The sequence below is a fragment of the Theropithecus gelada genome, chromosome 11, assembly GCF_003255815.1.
Source record: "Theropithecus gelada isolate Dixy chromosome 11, Tgel_1.0, whole genome shotgun sequence".
Lineage (NCBI taxonomy): Eukaryota > Metazoa > Chordata > Mammalia > Primates > Cercopithecidae > Theropithecus > Theropithecus gelada.
Window position 1 is genome coordinate 39,372,090 of NC_037679.1, and position 20,349 is coordinate 39,392,438.

A 20,349-nucleotide genomic window follows, 5' to 3' on the forward strand; every position below is an offset into this window, starting at 1 on the left:
TTTTGTGACTTAGGTTTTAGGGGTACCACTCTCTCCTCCTCATTCCCTCAGTGGGTTTTTCCAGTTATTCCAGGGGTATCATTGGCTGGTGTTGATGTTAATTGCTCAATTTTGGCTTTCTAAGACAAAAATAATGTAAATATAAAAGTAATGTAAATTCATATACCAAATTTGTTTAGGATATCAGTCTAGGATTTTGATTTCTTAGAGATAACTTTTTAATAGCAGACCCAGCAGTTAAGAGAAGATTTTCTATCATCTTTCTATACTATGAGCCAATTTCTTCTAGTCTGGGGGTTGACAAATTACAACCATTGGGTCTCCTGCATTTTTGTGAATAAAAGTTATTGAAATATAGTCATGCCCATTCGTTTGTGTGTTGTCTGTGGCTGCTTCTATACTACAAGGGCAGAGGTGAGTAGCTATGACAGAGACTATATGATCTGCAAAGCTGAAAATATTTCCATTTGTCCCTTTGCAGAAAAAGGTTTCCAAGCCCTGCTTTAGTCCTTCATTTTCGCTGAGGATGATGCTCTTTGAGCATCCAAGTTAAGGGTCTCCCAATTCCTTGCCTTGTAATGGGCCAGCTTTCATTTTCTATCACAGACCTCTAAGCAGGCATAGAATGTTTCTGTGTGCCATGGGAATCTTTCTCAAGTGACACTCCTTTGTCCTTAGCTGTGGTGTGCCAGAAGGGCATGCTGTACCATCACTGCTCCTCGTTCTGCCTCCGTTCCTGCATGTCTCTCTCTTCCCTGGAGCAGTGCAATGATGACTGTGCTGAAGGCTGTAATTGTCCGGAAGGCAAATTCTATGAAGACACTCTTAACTTTTGTGTACCCATGTAAGTCATAGAAACAGGTTGGCAGCATCCTGTTTTAATCCCTTTTTCTTCTTATGGGCTAAATGAGCTTTCATGGAAGTTTTTGAAAAATTATTTCTTATCATCTTTACTTAAAACAAAACAAAACAAACAAAAAAACCCCTGCACGTGTTCATCAATAGCTACAAAAAGAGCTAAGGATTCTCTGATGGTTGATCTTGAAGTGTACTCCTGCTTGTTTTTACCATAGTCAAATCAATAACAAGGTTTGTGTTTCGCTGTCACATGGCAAACTTTAGTAGCAGGACTTTAATATCTCAACACTCACAGATTTCTCAATTTACACATGAAGTAAAGCCTTTTGTCTTAGACATAGTGTTAAATGATATATCAGTTATGTTTCTCTGAATTGCATTCAGTGATTTTTCTTGTGTCTAAAACAACACAGTTTGTGAGTTGTATTTTAGAAAACAAAATCTGGAGCCACACAAACTTCACGTGTAAGCGTCTTCTGCCATTTGTGTGATAGGATTGCATGCAGTCTTGTAGAATAACGCAGACCTTAGAGTGTACCTTACAGTGACCAATGGAGAGCACAGGGTCGGCTTGAATTTTAGTGGTTTTCAAAAAAAATTATATCCTATTTAATTTACTTTTTTTTCCTTATAGATTCCACTGCCGGTGTCATTATAGAGGCAGTGTTTATCAACCTGGAGAGCTCATCCCCACACCCTCGGGCTTATGGTAGGTTTCGATGATGGGGATTGTGTTTGACAAATGATGTATGTGCTAAAACACAATTTCTTAACCCAAACTGTAAGTTGAAATAAGACTTCTATAATTAAAAAATAAAGGTAACAATGTAATCTTTAACTATGTTATGATCATATGATTGTATATATATGTACAAACACAGATATACATAATACATGCATATCGGACATTTCAAAGTGAAATAACCAAGTTTTGTACTCATAACTGCAGAAAGGAGTTATGAATTTAAGTATTTCAGAGTGAAATGAAAGTCCTTTGATCATTTTTGGTTATTAGATAGAAGTTAGGGGTGAAGTACGTGTTTAAATACTACAGTATTACTGAAATGGCTCAAAAAAAGCAATTTTGAAATAGATTTGAAAAATGTCCTGCACAGTACTAAGTGTGCTTCCTCCCCAGGCCCATCAATACTAGAAAGATAACACTTAATCATAGGATAACACTCATTCTGGTTATAACTTTTCTGTTGAAAATCTAGGCGTGTCCATGCAGCAGTCCATACTTACATATAATTCCTAACCTCCCCTTTTTAGTTGCCCCATTGGTGCCTACAGATAATAATAGACAGTAGATAATAACAATAATAATAATAATATCTAACAATTACTGTGTACCTTCTTTTGTGCTGGCACCATTCTAAATGTTTAATATTTATTATTAAAATACTTACTCATCACCATAACCCTAAGAGATAGGCAATGTTGCTTTATCCTGATTTACAGGTGAGGAGAATGGGATACAGGTGGCTAAGGACCCTGACACTAAAGCTGGGAGTTAGTCCCAGGCAACCTGGCTCTGCAGTGCTTATCTCCTGCCTGATTGCTCTGCAGCTGATTTTTGTATTCACAACAGAATATTGATTATGTTCAGTTTACCTTTATCTTTATCTCCACCTCTTTTCCTCTCCACATCAAGACACAATGGCAACTAGCTTTTGGATCTTTCTGTGGTAGGCAGTACTGCTAGTCACAGTTTTCCAAGGCAGAGCTCCAGGAATCATTTTCGACTCTTTCCTCCTGCTCAAAACACCTAATCAGTAAATACCCAGCAACTTTAGATTTTACTTGGTTTTACTTTCTACGCATAGTCAAAAGCCATTTCTTCCTTTCCATCATCACTGCTTTAGCAATCAGTGTGTCTCACTCTCTCTTCCCTGGACCTTCCTCTCTGGTGTTCTTGCCTCTAGTTTTTCCCCTCTTTCATTCTGCCGAGGTGTCATGTCTTTTTGGATTTAACACAATTAATGTATGTAAACTTAGCAAAAACAAAGTAACCATCTCTCCTCAATGAAAAAAAAATCAAAATTCACTTAATATAGTGACTTTGTTAGCCATTCCTTTTTAAAAGCCTTTGTCCCAGAATAAGTATGATATGGAAGACCTGGATGTGTGATCTGAGACCTGTCTGTCTCAGTTCCTCTGTGCCAAAGTGTGAGCAAATTCAATCAGAGGTGACTCACTCAGTGGTGAATCACACCTCTGAATGTCATTCTAGTGTTCAACTATGCATAGCATATTTTTCATGTGATGTGGACTGTATATGTGCGTCAGCTTCTTCATCTGGGCTTAAATATAGAACATATGATCTGGTCCAAAGCTGAAAGAAAAACTGTATTGGAGTTATTGAGAACTGATGTGTTATTTCCTATCATGTTATCTTCTTCAGGGATTTTCAAGGTTAATTTTTCCTATATGCGGCTCTTGGCTTCTACCCTGACTTTAGAATGTAAATTGCAAGGAAGCTATGACTCCACCCTATCTTCAATGCTGCTGCTAAAATGATTCAAAGCAACCATATCACTTTTCTGCTTAAGGTCTTCAATGGCTCACCTCGTGGTAAAATCTTAGCATCTTCTAGGAGCTAACCTCTGCCTCTTTTGACATTCTCACAACCTGTCCCTTCCTGCATTGCACTTTGCTATGTAGAATGTGGCTTTACTTCTTCATGGTTTATGTGTTTCCACTGAGCGTTATAGCCTTCCTACCTTAGGTGTGCCATAACATCCATCCACTCTTCAAAACTGTTCAGACTTTACTTCTTTTGATTCCCTGTTGTTGGTTGACAACAGACTTTAAAAACATTTTTTCTTTGTTTTACTTCTATCTCTTAACATATTTCTATATTGCATGTGTCACACTGCATACATTATTTATTTGTGTATCTTCCCCTCCTACAAGACAAGTTATGTTAAAGACTATGAATTTTGGTGTTCGTATCTCCCATGCCTATCCCAGTGCTCCACACTTACAGGTGTTTGATAAAAAGTGTTGTGTTGAAATAGCGTGCTCCTGAAATCAGACCTAACCCAATAGCTTGTAAAAAATTCTGTGGGAAAGATTGCATTTGTATAATGTACTCAATCAATTCTTGTATATTAGATTGTTGTTGAAATTCAGGAAAAAAACAAAACAAAACAGATTTGGTTCCATAAATTAACTATTTATTTACTTCTAGCCAGTGTTCAAATGGGACCGTGAAATGTGATGAATTAGCAACGCCCTCTGCTGGTAAGATGTTAAAAGACGTTTTCTTGAAGGAGGATGCAGCTCTGATACCGCCTCCACTCCTGGCAGAAGTTATCAGTCACCTCTCCTTCCCAATGTGCATGGCTATAGCCTTGGGAATGTTCTTCAACATGGTGTTCCAGTGCTTCCCAACTTTTTCCACATTGAAAATTATAATTTTAGGGCAGTCTGGGTTGAACATATAAGTCAGCTCAGGGGCAGAGCAGATCAACCCAGGGATGCTGCCTAGATGCTGCCTGCCGCAGGACCACCTCAGGCATCCCAAGGACTTTAGGGATATGTATCTAGGCAACTATTGTTACTGATTTGTGGGACAGAAATTGGGAGACTCTATTCTAGACCATCACTTCTCAGATTTTAGTGTGCACATGTGGGGATCTTGTTAAAATGTAGATTCTGATTCATTAGATCAGGGGTGATACCTGAGATTCTACAGTTCTATCAGTGGCCAAAATAACATTAATACTTCTGGTTCCTGGACTGCATTATGAGTAGCAAGGCTCTGGGACTAGTAGCAATAAATTTAACATGGCATGTAAAATGACATTCCCTGTTACCCCTTCAGAATGTCATTTTAAATATCTTTCCTAAGATCTTATATATTAGGACCGTATGTATTATTTATTTTCATCATATAAAGAGCCTCAAATTCTCAGTTACTGTGGGCAAATTCTAGGCACATAATAAAACAACACTTGCTTTCATAGATTTTAATGGGCAGGAAGAGTGTAGGCTGATAAAAGTAATTGTGAGCTATTATTGCTTTGTTATGTACTTGAATGGCCTGGTATATATTATTATTAGAGAGCTTTGAATTACATGCCCTGAATTTACTTTACAAGGGATTCAGACAAGCCTAGGGCTTCTTTACAAGATATGTTTATGGACCACACACATTCAGTAGCTACAGGGCCATCCTGACTCTGCCCCATTTGATTCAGAGTGACTCCGGGTCAATGAAGGGAAGCCCAGGTGGCTAGCCTTCTCACAGAGGAACCCACAGGATTTGATCCCTCTGGCCCCACTTGAGGAAATTTATTTGATCTCTAAGAGCCCAAAAGCTTTCTGGAAGAATATGGAGCCCCTGTCCTGACTGTAATTATGTCTACTTCTGCACTTCTGTGGTAGAGTGATACAAACTGATACAAACAATGACTCGAGGTGAAGCGAGATTTAGAATAATCATGTGTTCATTGTAGCTTTGTAAAAGCCACAATGCTTTTACATTATGCTTAAAAATTGATAACATATGCTGAAAAATTGATAATATGTGTATGAATTAATAAAAATATCCTTTTTTGACTTCAAAAATTGTATTCTAGTTAGTTACTGTCTTATGGAAGGCAGCTAACATTCTCAAACTCAAAATAGGCTTAGAATAAACCTATTTTGTGACTAAAGGGAATCTGGCTAGGGGATATTTTCAAGCTCCTTAAAAATCATGGAGTAAGAGCATCATCTATTAATAATTGGTAAAATATTGTATGGTGAATTTTGTTTTGATGATGAGTGCATGCCAATATGATTATTTGTCTATGGAGCAGATACAAGTTAAGGACATTTTGTCTGTGCTTACATCTGAAGTTCACATCTGCCCAGAGGGAAAAGAGTATTTCAACTGCAGATTTCCTGACCCTGAATTACCAGCTGGTGGTGTTAATTGTGAGACTACATGTGCAAACCTAGCCATGAACTTCACCTGCGCCCCGTCCTCACCTTGTATAAGTGGCTGTGTTTGTGCTCCAGGGTAAGCCTCTTCTTCATAATACAGAACATTCAGGATTGGCCTGAAAGCACAAGATCTCCTGAAAAATTCTTTACAGAAATAGCCAGAATTGTTGTTCTGACTAGTGGTTAACTGGGTTGGTAGCTAGAAGACTATTGTAATTATTTTGCTTGGCTCATGTAATATTGTGAAATATTATTAATGGAATACACTGAATTGAGGAGCAAACTCATTTCTGGATGAAGCTGGAATTTCTCCCCTGATGAAACTGCAATTTTGAGAAAGTGACACAGTTAATCACTCTTCATTCAAAACACTCTTCAAGTGCATTTGTAAACATTCTGTTGTGCAGTTACTGGTGTTGATGTGAAGTTGTAATAGCGATGCCAACTGTTTTATCTTGAAGAAAATAGTGTATTGAGGCTACAAAGGGCAGTGGGTAACAGTGGGAGCTCTGGCTTCAGACACACCACTGCTCAAATCCCAGCTCTGACACTGTTAGTGGAGTGATTTTTCTGCAAGTTCCTTTTAAGCCTCAGTTAGGCATTGTGATATGTGGAGTGTGTGTGTGTGTGTGTGTGTGTGTGTGTGTTTAATAAATATGAGCCACTATTTTGTGGCAGCATATCTTACTCTTATCTTCATAAATATTCTTCCATCGCAGCAATGCCTAGTATGCGTGAAAGACAAACACAGAATCTGGTGGCTATTGGCTTCCTCACAGGGACACATATAATCGGGCATCCCTGGCCCTCCCTCTTCTGGTAATGAAATAGAGGCCGTGCAGAGGGAGTGCCATCTAAGGCAAACAGGTCACCCATTCTTCCTCAATGAACATGTTCACACAAAGGGATTCTTGGGATCAGCTCATATAAACCAGGAGCAAAGAAGAGCAAGGTCTTGTGGTTTGTTTCCCAGGAGAGTTGCGTTTGTCTAAATGGCCCCCATCTGGAAGAGTTTGAGGAGCCAAGTAACTTGGGACTGGCATTAATCTCTTTAGAAAGAAAGGACATAGCAGGTAGAGAAAAGAAGGTCACAAAAGAACAAGTGCCCATGGCTGGGAGAATAAAGACAGGTAGAAATTAGGCCAAAGAGCAGATAAACAAAGAAGACATTTTAGTAAAAACGAGAAGGGAAATAAAATCTTTATTATGGTAGAATAATTAAAACCCACAACATTGCTTGATTTATTTGATTTGATTGTGACTCTTAGGAATGCATGACTAATTAAAGCCATATCCTAATTTTGTTTTATATGCTGTGCTTAAGATATTATCTTTTAAAATGTATTTACTGTCACCTTTGACGTTTAGTTGGACAATGATTTATTTACTGGCTAAATCTCATTATAAAATGTTAAGGAGATTTCCTCCTACCTTCTCTGATTGTATTGAAATAAATGTGGTTAGAATTGACTTAGAGGCCTCTGATAGATTTGGAAATATTTCATTAAGATAGCTTTCTCTTACAACGTTGTTTTTGGTAATATGATTTGCCATGTCTTCTGTGTGACCTTGTCTGGCTCATTTTGGCACAACAGTCCAGTGTGACTTATTTCATGTGGCTCCTAACAGTGCCAGCAGTTTAGTGACTATAAAAGGACCACATAACCCTAATTGAGAAATCACTATGGATTGAAGAAATGGAAAGTAGTATAGAGGAAAAGTCAGATAGAAATAGCTTCTATGCTGGCCCTCCTTGTAAGCTGAAGCACCTTACAGCAAGTTACTTAACCACTTGAAATCTCAAGTTTCTCTTTTTAAAATGGATATAACAATATATTTACTTGTTGGATGACTGAGTATGTGCTGCACACCAGTTATATAGTAAGTGCTCAGGAAATGTTTATTTCCGATCCCACTGCCCAAACCTGCTTAAAGCAGATACAGGCATACCTTTGTTTCATTGTGTTTTGCTTTATTGCACTTCACAGGTGTTACATTTTTTACAAATTGAAGGTTTGTGGCTATCTTGCTTCAAGCAAGTCTGTTGGTGCCATTTTCCAATAGCATGTGCTTACTTGGTGTCTCTGTGTCTCATTTTGGTAATTTTTGCAGTATTTCAGAACTTTTTCATTATTATTATATCTGTTATGGTAATTCGTAAACAGTGAACTTTGATTATCATGTAATCATTTCAGGGTGCCACAAACGGTGCCCATATAAGATGGAAAAATTAATTGATGAATGTTATATGTGTTTCGATTGCTCCATGTATAGGCCCTTCCACCATCTCTTTCCCTCTTCTCAGGTCTCTCTATTCCCTGAGACACAATACTGAAAGTAGGCTGGTTAATAACTCTGTAATAGTCACCAAAAGTTCAAGGGAAAGGAAGAGTCACACATATGTCACCATAAATCAAAAGCTAGAAATGATTAGATTTAGTGAGGAAGGTATATTGAAAGCTGAGATAGGCTACAAGCTAGTTCTTTTGCAACAGCCAAATTGTGAATGCAAAGGAAAAGTTCGCGAAAGAAATGAAAAGTGCTGCTGCTCCAGTGAACCCACACATGGTAAGAAAGCAAAGCAGCTAGCTGATATGAAGAAAGTTTTAGTAGTCTGGATAGATCGAATCAGCTGCAACGTTCCCTTCTGCAAAGGCTTAATCCAGAACAAGGCTTTAACTTTTTTCAATTCTCTAATGGTTGAGAGAGATGACAAAGCTGCAGAAGAAAAGTTTGAAGTCAGCAGAGGTTGGCTCATGGAGTTTAAGAAAAGAAACTATCTCCATAACATAGAAGTGCAAGTGCTGATGGAGAAGCTGCAGCAAGTTATCCAGAAGATGGAACTAAGATAATTGATGAAGGTGACTACACTAAACAATAGATTTCCAATGTAGATGAAACAGATTTATATAGGAGTAAAGTGCCATCTAGGACTTTCACAGCTAGAGAGAAGGCAATGCTTGGCTTCAAAGCTTCCACGGACAGGCTGACTCTCTTGTTAGGGGCTAGGGCAGCTGGTGACTTTAAGTTGAAGCCAATGCTCATTTACCATTCAAAAAATCCTAGGGCCCTTAAGAATTATGCTAAGTCTACCCTACCTATGCTCTTGTAAATGGGAAAACAAAGCCTGGATGGCAGCACGTCTATTTACAGCATGGTTTACTGAATATTTTGAACCCACTGTTGAGACCTGATGCCTAGAAAAAAGATTCCTTTTAAAATATTACTGCTTATTGTCAGCGCACCTGGTACCTGGGAGCTCCAGTGGAGATACAGAATGATATATTAATGTTGTTTCCATGCTTGCTAACACATTTATTCTGCAGCCATTGATTAAGTAGTAATTTCAACTTTAAAGTCTTATTATTTAGGAAATACATTTCACGGGGCTATACCTGCCATAGATAGTGATTTCTCTGATGGATCTGGGAAAAGAAAATTGAAAATATTTTAGAGAGTATTCGCTATTTTAAATACCATTAAGAACATTAGTGATTCCTGCGCAGAGGTCAAAATATCAACATGAACAGGAGTTTGAAAAAGTTTATTCCAACCCTCATGGATGACTTTGAGGGTTTTAAGACGTCAGTGGAGGAAGTAACTACAGATGCGAAGGAAATAGCAAGAGAACTAGAATTAGAAGTGAAGCCTGAAGATATCACTGATTTGCTTCAATCTCATGATAAAACTTGAATGCATGAGGAGTTACTTCTTATAGATGAACAAAAAAAGTGGTTTCTTTATTTTTATTATTATAAGTCCTAGGGTACATGTGCACAACGTGCAGGTTTGATACATATGTATACAGGTGCCATGTTGGTGTGCTGCACCCATTAACTTATCATTTACATTAGGTATATCTCCTAATGCTATCCCTCCCGCCTCCCCCCACCCCATGACAGGCCCTGGTGTGTGATGTTCCCCTTCCTGTGTCCAAGTGTTCTCATTGTTCAATTCCCACCTATGAGTGAGAACATGCAGTGTTTGGTTTTTTGTCCCTGCAATAGTTTGCTGTGAATTATGGTTTCCAGCTTCATCCACGTCCCTACAAAGGACATGAACTCATCCTTTTTTATGGCTGCATAGTATTCCCTGGTGTATATGTGCCACATTTTCTTAATTCAGTCTATCATTGATGGATATTTGGGTTGGTTCCAAGTCTTTGCTATTGTGAATAGTGCTGCAATAAACCTACGTGTGCATGTGTCTTTATAGCAGCATGATTTATAATCCTTTGGGTATATACCCAGTAATGGGATGGTTGGGTCAAATGGTATTTCTAGTTCTAGATCCTTGAGGAATTGCCACACTGTCTTCCACAATGGTTAAACCAGTTTACAGTCCCACCAACAGTGTAAAAGTGTTCCTATTTCTCCACATCCTTTCCAGCACCTGCTGTTTCCTGACTTTTTAATGATCACCGTTCTAACTGATGTGAGATGGTGTCTCATTGTGATTTTGATTTGCATTTCTTTGATGGCCAGTGATGATGAGCATTTTTTCTGTTGTGTCTGTTGGCTGCATAAGAGAAGTGTCTTTTCATATCCTTTGCCCATTTTTGATGGGATTGTTTGTTTTTTTCTTGTAAATTTGTTTGAGTTCTTTGGAGATTCTGGATATTAGCCCTTTGTCAGATGAGTAGATTGCAAAAATTTTCTCCCATTCTGTAGGTTGCCTGTTCACTCTGATGGTAGTTTCTTTTACTGTGCAGAAACTCTTTAGTTTAATTAGATCCCATTTGTCAATTTTGGCTTTTGTTGTCACTGCTTTTGGTGTTTTAGACATGAAGTCCTTGCCCATGCCTGTGTCCTGAATGGTATTGCCTAGGTTTTCTTCTAGGGTTTTTATGGTTTTTAGGTCTGACATGTAAGTCTTTAATCCATCTTTAATTAATTTTTGTATAAGGTGTAAGGAAGAGATCCAGTTTCAGCTTTCTACATATGGCTAGCCAATTTGGCCTGCAGCATTTATTAAATAGGGAATCCTTTCCCCATTTCTTGTTTTTCTCAGGTTTGTCAAAGATGAGATGGTTTTAGATGTGTGGTATTATTTCTGAGGGCTCTGTTCTGTTCCATTGGTCTATATCTCTGTTTTGGTACCAGTACCATGCTGTTTTGGTTACTGTAGCCTTGTAGTATAGTATATATGTATATAAGTCAGGTAGCGTGATGCCTCCAGCTTTGTTCTTTTGGCTTAGGATTGTCTTGGCAATGTGGGTTCTTTTTTGGTTCCGTGTGATCTTTAAAGTAAGTTTTTCCAATTCTGTGAAAAAAGTAATTGGTAGCTTGATGGGGATGGCATTGAATCTATAAATTACCTTGGGCAGTATGGCCATTTTCACAATATTGATTCTTCCTATCCATGAGCATGGTATGTTCTTCCATTTGTTTGTGTCCTCTTTTATTTCACTGAGCAGTGGTTTGTAGTTCTCCTTGAAGAGGTCCTTTACATCCCTTGTAAGTTGGATTCCTAGGTATTTTATTCTCTTTGAAGCAATTGTGAATGGGATTTCACTCATGATTTGGCTTTCTGTTTGTCTGTTATTGGCATATAAGAATGCTTGTGATTTTTGCACATTGATTTTGTATCCTGAGACTTTGCTGAAGTTGCTTATCAGCTTGAGATTTTGGGCTGAGACAATGGGGTTTTCTAAATATACAATCATGTCATCTGCGAACAGGGACAATTTGACTTCCTCTTTTCCTAATTGAATACCCTTTATTTCTTTCTCCTGCCTGATTGTCCTGGCCAGAACTTCCAACACTATGTTGAATAGGAGTGGTAAGAGAGGGCATCCCTGTCTTGTGCCAGTTTTCAAAGGGAATGCTTCCAGTTTTTGCCCATTCAGTATGATATTGGCTGTGGGTTTGTCATAAATAGCTCTTATTATTTTGAGATATGTCCCATCAATACCTAAGTTTTTGAGAATTTTTAGCATGAAGGCTGTTGAATTTTGTCAAAGGCCTTTTCTGCATCTATTGAGATACTCATGTGGTTTTTGTCTTTGGTTCTGTTTATATGTTGGATTATGTTTATTGATTTGCATATGTTGAACTAGCCTTGCATCCCAGGGATGAAGTCCATTTGATCATGGTGGATAAGCTTTTTGATGTGCTGCTGGATTTGGTTTGCCAGTATTTTATTGAGGATTTCTGCATCAATATTCATCAGGGATATTGGTCTAAAATTCTCTTTTTTTGTTGTGTCTCTGCCAGGCTTTGGTATCAGGATGACGTTGGCCTCATAAAATGAGTTAGGGAGGATTCCCTCTTTTTCTACTGATTGGAATAGTTTCAGAAGGAATGGTACCAGCTCCTCCTTGTACCTCTGGTAGAATTTGACTGTGAATCCGTCTGGTCCTGGACTTTTTTTGATTGGTAGGCTATTAATTATTGCCTCAATTATTGCCTGTTATTGGTCTATTCAGGGATTCAACTTCTTCATGGTTTAGTCTTGGGAGGGTGTATGTGTCCAGGAATTTATCCATTTCTTCTAGATTTTCTAGTTTATTTGCGTAGAGGTGTTTATGGCATTCTCTGATGGTAGTTTGTATTTCTGTGGGGTCAGTGGTGATATCCCCTTTATCATTTTTTATTGCATCTATTTGATTCTTCTCTCTTTTCTTCTATATTAGTCTTGCTAGCATCTATCAATTTTGTTGATCTTTTCAAAAAACCAGCTCCTGGATTAATTGATTTTTTGAAGGGTTTTTTGTGTCTCTATCTCCTTCAGTTCTGGTTCTGATCTTAGTTATTTCTTGTCTTCTCCTAACTTTTGAATGTGTTTGCTCTTGCTTTTCTAATTCTTTCAATTGTAACTAACGAGCAAAATAACCAGCTAACATCATAATGACAGGATCAAATTCACACATAACAATATTAACCTTAAATGTAAATGGGCTAAATGCCCAATTAAAAGACACAGACTGGCAAATTGGATAAAGAGTCAAGACCCATCAGTGTGCTGTATTCAGGAGACACATCTCACGTTCAGAGACACACATAGGCTCAAATTAAAGGGATAGAGGAAGAGCTACCATGCAAATGGAAAACAAAAAAAGGCAGGAGTTGCAATCCTTTTCTCTGATAAAACAGACTTTAAACCAACAAATAAAAAATAGAAAAATAAGGCTATTAAATAATGGTAAAGGGATCAATTCAACAAGAAGAGCTAACTATCCTAAATATATATGCACCCAATACAGGAGCATCCAGATTCATAAAACAAGTCCCAAAGAGACTTAGACTCCCACACAATAATAATTAGAGACTTTAACATCCCACTGTCAACATTAGACAGATCAATGAGACAGAAAGTTAAAAAGGATATCTGGGAATATAATTCACCTCTGCACCAAGTGGACCTAATACACATTTACAGAACTCTCCACCCCAAATCAACAGAATACACATTCTTCTCAGCACCACATCGCATTTATTCCAGAACTGACCACATAGTTGGAAGTAAAGCACTCACCAAATGTAAAAGAACAGAAATTATAACAAACTGTCTCTCAGACCACAGTGCAATCAAACTAGAACTCGGGATTAAGAAACTCATTCAAAACTGTTCAATTACATGGAAACTGAACAGCCTGCTCCTGAATGACTACTGGGTACATAACGAAATGAAGGCAGAAATAAAGATGTTCTTTGAAACCAATGAGAACAAAGACACAACATACCAGAATCTCTGGGACACATGTAAAGCAGTGTGTAGAGGGAAATTTATAGCACTAAATGCCCTCAAGAGAAAGCAGGAAAGATCTAAAATTGACACCCTAACATCACAATTGAAAAAGTGCTTTCTTGACATGTGATCTATACTTGGTGAAGATGCTGTGAACATTGTTGGAATGATAATAAATCATTTAGAATATTGCATAAACTTAGTTGATAAAGCAGTGGTAGGGTTTAAGAGGACTGACTCCAATTTTGAAAGAAATTTTTAGGTAAAACACTAGCAAATGCATGGCATGCTACAGAGAAATCTTTTGTGAAAGGGAGAGTCAATCAATGTGGCAAAATTCACTGTGTCTTATTTCAAGAAGTTGCCACAGATATCCCAGCCTTCAGCAACCACCACTCTGATTAGTCAGCAGCCATCAACATTGAAGCAAAACCCTCCTCTAGCAAAAAGATTATGGCTCCTTGAAGGCTCAGATGATCATTAACTTTTTTTTTTTTTTGCAATAAAGTATTTTTAAATTAAGGTGTGTATATTTTTTAGATATAATGCTATTATACATTAGTAGACTATAATGTAAATATAACTTTTGTATGTACTAGGAAACCAAAAAATCTGTGTGACTTGCTTTATTGTGATATTAACTTTATTGCTGTGGTCTAGAACCAAATTAGCAATCTCTCTGAAATACACCTATAATTTATAGTGATTTAAAGTTTTCCTTTTCCTTCTTCCAGTCTTGAGTAGTTATGAAAAACTCATCAGTCATTAATTAGCAAAGCCAGTTAAAACCATGACTTTGGCTGGTGATATAAGAATTGTGTTCATTTTGGTGAGGTTTCCCTCACTTAAACAACTGAACAATTAGAGTTTATGAAGGGTCTAATGTTTGAGGCATTGTGTTAAGCCTTAGGAATGGGGGGTACTAAAATACATTTATTAGATAATGATAGAATCTACCTTAGGGGATTGTCACTAGGATAAGATCAGTTAGTGGCATAGTTAAAATGATTAGAATAGTGCCTTGCTATAGTAAGCAGTAAAAAATATTAGTTTTGTTATTATTCTTATTATCACTATAAAATATTTAATGAAGTACTTAACAGTTCATTGTGATAAATCCTCCAATAAAGGTTCATAAAATTGCTAAGTATAGGGAGTATGTGAAGGAGCTGGGGACATAAAAGATTGCATCGAATTGAGTCTTAAGTGATAAGTTTGCCAGACAGAACATGGGAGAAGAATTTTCCAGGCAGAAGAAAAATTCAAAGCTCAGGGTGCATGGCTAGAAGTTTGGGAGGGCCAGGGTGAGAGATTGTAGAATCGAGGGCATTGTTGGTCTGAAAGAAAGAAATCTAAATGAGATAATCCATCATTTATATAAATAAGTTTCTTCAGTTGTCTTCTATGTGCTACATATTGTGTGACACGAACATTAAGATATTTATGGTCCTCTCAAGTGAAGCTGAAAGTCTAGTGGACAGCATATACACTGCATAAGGAATTACAGTACTGTATACGAAGAGCCATGAGAGAGAAAGCAGAGAGCTAAAACAACATGAGAAATTATTTCTATTTTAGAGAATAGGCAAGAATTCAGGGTTCCTGAATTCCATGTTAATTTTTATAATCTTAAATTTTTATATTTTAAAGCAAAATGTAAAAAAAGTTTTATACCTTATCTATTTTATGAGCTTTTAATTTTTATTTATTTATTATTTGTTATTATTTAAATAATACATTATAGATTAATTCATAATAACAAATTATATAAATAATGACAACTAATTTTCAAATTTAATGTTATTTTTATCTTTATTGTTATTTTATATATTTATTATATTTATAATTTATTACTAACAAAATTATTGTTATACTATTTATCCTTATTTTAAGTTATTAAAACTTTTAGAGAAAATTGTAAGAATATTGAAATATATATTTATATTAAAGGATTTGATGTTATATGTAATATATATTTAATCTTCATACCGCATATTTAGATAATACACCAAAATTAATTCTTTTCTGAGATTAATTCAATTTTTATATTAAAATTTTATACTTAATTATGTATTTATATTTAAATTATATATTAAAATATAACATTTGTATAAGTTTAACTTTTATAGTCATAGACATTTTCAGACACTATTTTGGGGATAATCTTTCAAGAAGAAAATAATACTTGAAAGAAAACCAACATTAAAAAGTTATCACATTAAATAAATAATGTGAAACACTTAATATAATGTTTTTTAGTTCCACACACATCTAAGTTAAACTCTCCTGATTTCAACTTTCAGCACTCAGAAAGAAGCTTTCGATTACTCTCTACATCTTGTAACAAAAATGTTAACCATTTAATAATTTACTATTTCATCAAAAAATTGTAGGCCCTACAGACTCTTTTAAGTAGCAGATATTGAAGAATGGGACTCTCACTTCCTCCATAAATTTTTTTTTTCAGAATGACTCACTTTATTAGAAATTTAGGCTTCTGTCTTCTTTTCATACACTCAGTGAATAGCAAAAAGGTCAGCATATCACATCTAGCCATTTGCCTGACATTTAGTACTGTGATGTGTAAAGTACTATGTGGAAAAAGTGAGGAGAAAGACTGGATTCAACTCCTCAATAGGTTAGATAGAGTGCCTTAGACAGCTCTCATAAATATAGATGATAGTGTTAATATGCTAAGATTATTGATATTTTAAAACTGAAATCTGTAGTTCATACTAAATAGCATTTTATTCTTCATTTGGAAGAATGGCAGAACACAAAGGGAAGTGTTATGTTCCTGAAAGCTGCCCATGTATCTGGAAAGATTGGGAGTATCTCTCAGGAGAAGTGATTGCTACACCGTGTTACACCTGGTAAGGAGATCCATTTATTTCACGAATATTTTCCTAAGTAATTGTGTTAATTTCAGTCATCTTGTAGTATTTATTTAATGAGACTGACATCAGCAAAAAGTAAATCAAGCCTGAGCAAATAATTTAAAGGCTTGCAGGAGTAGGTGGACAGTTACTATCTGCAGGGAACTGTACCATTATTTTTATGCATATTTGTTCAGCCCAGAAGAAAAGTGTAAAATACAACAATCTAAAATTTTAATAGGAAAAAATATCTCATGTTTATAAGAAAGTGCTAAATGTTGCAAGGAAAAGACCGTATTTAATGGAAGGTTTTCAGTGTCAAGGTAAGTCAAAAGAATACCATAAAATAAAATTTGAAATATAATTTCCCTAAAGTAAGGACAAAAATTCTAAAGTCATGAGCAATGTCATGTCTAATGCATTTAAATGTACTCAAATATGGGAGATGGAATTGTGCTCTGTCAGTTACCAGCAGACCTGTGTTCAGTTTTTCATTCTGTCGTCTACTTTCTGTGTGACCAATGCACAATTCCCAGGCTTGGTTTTGGTGTCTGATAATTTATTTAAACAAAGTGAAAAACGTATGCCTAATTTGTCAATGCAATAGGTGGTATCAGAATGAATTGGCAGTATTCGTAAGGGATATTGGCTCATGAGTTCTCTTGAATACAGACATTCCAAAGTTACTGTCACTTGAAATCACTAGTTAGAGTCAAGTTTCTTTAGAAAGGTAACTGGTGTTATTTTTTAATAGCGTTTGTCGACGAGGAATGTTCAATTGCACATATTATCCATGCCCAGCAGTGTGCACAATGTATGGGGACCGGCATTATTATTCTTTTGATGGACTAGAATATGACTATATCAGTGATTGCCAGGTTTTTTTGATAAAGGTAGGTCACAGTTACACATTTTTATTTGCATTTGTGTAAAGATTTAATGTAAAAAACAAGTATGCTGCTCCCTGATATATCGAATTCATGTGTTATTTATAAAACCTATAAAAAAATTATATCTTTTTTCAACTTTTATTTTAGGTTTGGGAATATGCTTGAAGGTTTGTTAATGTGGGTAAATTACATGTTGTTGGGGTTTGGTGTACAAATGATTTCATCATGCAGGTAGTAGCACAGTACCCAATAGATAGTTTTTTGACCCTTACCCTCCTCCCATCCTCCACCCTTAAGTAGGTCCCAATGTCTATAGTTCCCCTATTTGTGTCCATATATACCCAATGTTTAGCTCCCTCTTATAAGTGAGAACATGTGGTATTTGGTTTTCTGCTCCTGTGTTAATTCACTTAGGATAATGGTCTGCAGCTGCATCCATGTTGCTGCAAAAGACATTTCTTTCTTGTGGCTATGTAGTATTCCATGGTGTATATGTACCATATTTTATTTACCCATTCCACTGTTGATAGGCATTTAGGTTGATTCCATGATTTTGCTATTGTCAGTAGTGCTGCAATGAATGTACACGTGCATGTGTCTTTACGGTAGAACGATTTATATTCCTTTGGGTATATACACAATAGTGGGATTGCTGGGTTGAATGGTAATTCTGTTTTAAGTTTTTAAAGACATTGCCACACTGCTTTCTACAGTGGCTAAACTAATTTACATTCTCACCGGCAGTGCATAGCAGTGTGTAAGCATTCCCTTTTCTTCACAACCTTGCCAACATCTGTTGTTTTTTTGACTTTTTATTAATAGCCATTTTGACTGGTATGAGATGATACCTTATTATGGTTTTGATTTGCATTTCTCTAATAATTAATGATGTTGAGCATTTTTTCATATGCTTGTTGGCTGCATGTATGTATTCTTTTGAGATGTGTCTCTTCATGTCCTTTGCCCATTTCTAAGGGGGTTGTTTTGTGCTTATTGATTTGTTTAAGATCCTTATAGATTCTGGTTATTAGGCCTGTGTAGGGTGCATAATTTGCAAATATTTTCTCCCATTCTGTAGTTTTTCTGTTTACTTTGTTGACATTTCTTTGGCTGTGCTGAAGCTCTTTAGTTTAATTAGGCCCCACTTGTCAATTTTTGTTTTTGTTGCAATTGCTGTAGGTGTCTTTGTTATGAAATCTTTGACAAGGCCTACATCCAGAATAGTATTCCCTAAGTGTTCTTCTAGGTTTTTTACGATCTTAGGTCTTACTTTTAAGTCTATAATCCATCTTTGGCTGATTTTTGTATTTAATGAAAGGAAAGGTTCCAGTTTCAATCTTCTGCATATGGCTAGCCGGTTATCCCAGCTGCATTTATTGAATGGGGAGTCCTTTCCTCATTGCTTATTATTGTCGGCTTTGTCAAAGATCAGATGGTTGTAGGTATGTGGCTATGTTTTTAGGTTCTCTAACCTGTTCCATTGTGTCTGTTTTTGTGCCAGTACCATGCTGTTTTGGTTGTTGTAGTCTTGTAGTATAGTTTGGAATTGGGTAGTTTGGTGCTTCCAGCTTTGTTCTTTTTGCTTAGGAATGGCATTGAATTTGTAGATAGCTTTGGGAAGTATGGCCATTTTAACAATATCAGTTCTTCCTACCCATGAGCATAAAATATATTTCCATTTGTTTGTGTCGTCTTGATTTCTTTCAGCAGTGTTTTGTAATTCCTGTTGTAGAGATCTTTCATTTTCCTGGTTAGCTGTATACTTAGGTATTTTTTTGTGTGTATATGGCTATTGTGAATGGAATTACAGTTCTTGATTTTACTCTCAGCTTGAACGTTATTGGTGTATAGAAATGCTGCTGAGTTTTGTACATTGGTTTTGTATCCTGAAACTTTACTGAAGTTGTTTATCAGTTATAGGAGCCTTTGGACAGAGGCTATGGGATTTTCCAGGTGTAGAATCATATTGTCTGTAAAGAGAGATACTTTGGCTTCTTCTTCCTATTTGGATGCCTTTTATTTCTTTCTTTTGCCTGATTGCTTTGGCTAGGACTTCCAGTATTATGTTGAATAAGAGTGATGAGAGTGGGCGTCCTTGTCTTGTTCCACTCTCAGTGGGATTAGGTCCAGCTTTTGCCCATTTGGAATGATGTTGGCTGTGGGTTTGTCGTAGATGGCTGTTAATGTTTTGAGATATGTTCCTCTGATGCCTAACTTTTAGAGGATTTTTAATATGAAGGGATGTCGGAATTTATTCAAAGCTTTTTCCTGCATCTGTTAAGATGATCACATGGTTTTTGTTTTTAGTTCTGTTTATGTGATGAATCACATTTATTGATTTGTGTATGTTGGACCAACCTGTCATTCCAGGAATACAGTCTACTTGATTGTGGTGGGTTAGCTTTTTGATGTGCTGCTAGATTCAGTTTGCTAGTATTTTGTTGAGGATTTTTGTGTCTATGTTAATCAGGGATGTTGGCCTGAAATTTTCTTTTTTCATTGTATCTCTGCCAGATTTTGGTATTTCTTTAACTCATTCTTAACTTTTACTATTTATAGGTAATGGGTTAGTTCTTAAACGTTCTGTGCCTCTGTTTCCTCATCTATAAAATGAGAAAAATAACTGTGAAAGTACTTCTGAGGATTAAATAAACATATACAAAAGGCTTAGATAGTGTTTAGTGTTTAATATAAAGTGAGTGTTCAATAAATGTTAGCCATTTTTATTGTTATTAATTTGGTTTGGTGAATATAAATATAACACATTAAACCATAACTGGGTTATACATTTTTTATGGTTATAACAATAAAAAGATATTATGCTCAATTCTAGAAATGCTATTTTGATGATATGCATTGGTAAACTCCGGGCTTTATATATCTGATAAAATCCTTAAAATTTCTTACATTGAATGCATTTGGATTACCTGCATACTCAAATTTTAGACATTACTGATCACAGATTTACATTTCTAAATGAAAAATGTGAGCTTTAGAAAGAAGTTTCACAAGAATAAACAAAATAACATCTTTTCCTCCAGCAAACTAACCTATGATTAATGCATTTTTTTCTGGATATGACTTCTATATTATTAGAGGTT

The 20,349-nt window shown here is 36.1% G+C and overlaps 1 protein-coding gene across 1 annotated transcript in view; it reads left to right on the forward strand.

Annotated features, from left to right (window-relative positions):
* OTOGL (otogelin like) overlaps window positions 1–20,349 on the forward strand; it is a 164,975-nt gene that overhangs the window by 49,849 nt on the left and 94,777 nt on the right. The window contains exons 20-25 of the mRNA XM_025402598.1: window positions 679–844; window positions 1,493–1,567; window positions 4,052–4,104; window positions 5,707–5,869; window positions 16,248–16,355; window positions 17,113–17,251. Of these exons, the coding sequence (XP_025258383.1) occupies window positions 679–844; window positions 1,493–1,567; window positions 4,052–4,104; window positions 5,707–5,869; window positions 16,248–16,355; window positions 17,113–17,251 (704 nt within the window). The remainder of the gene's footprint in view (window positions 1–678; window positions 845–1,492; window positions 1,568–4,051; window positions 4,105–5,706; window positions 5,870–16,247; window positions 16,356–17,112; window positions 17,252–20,349) is intronic.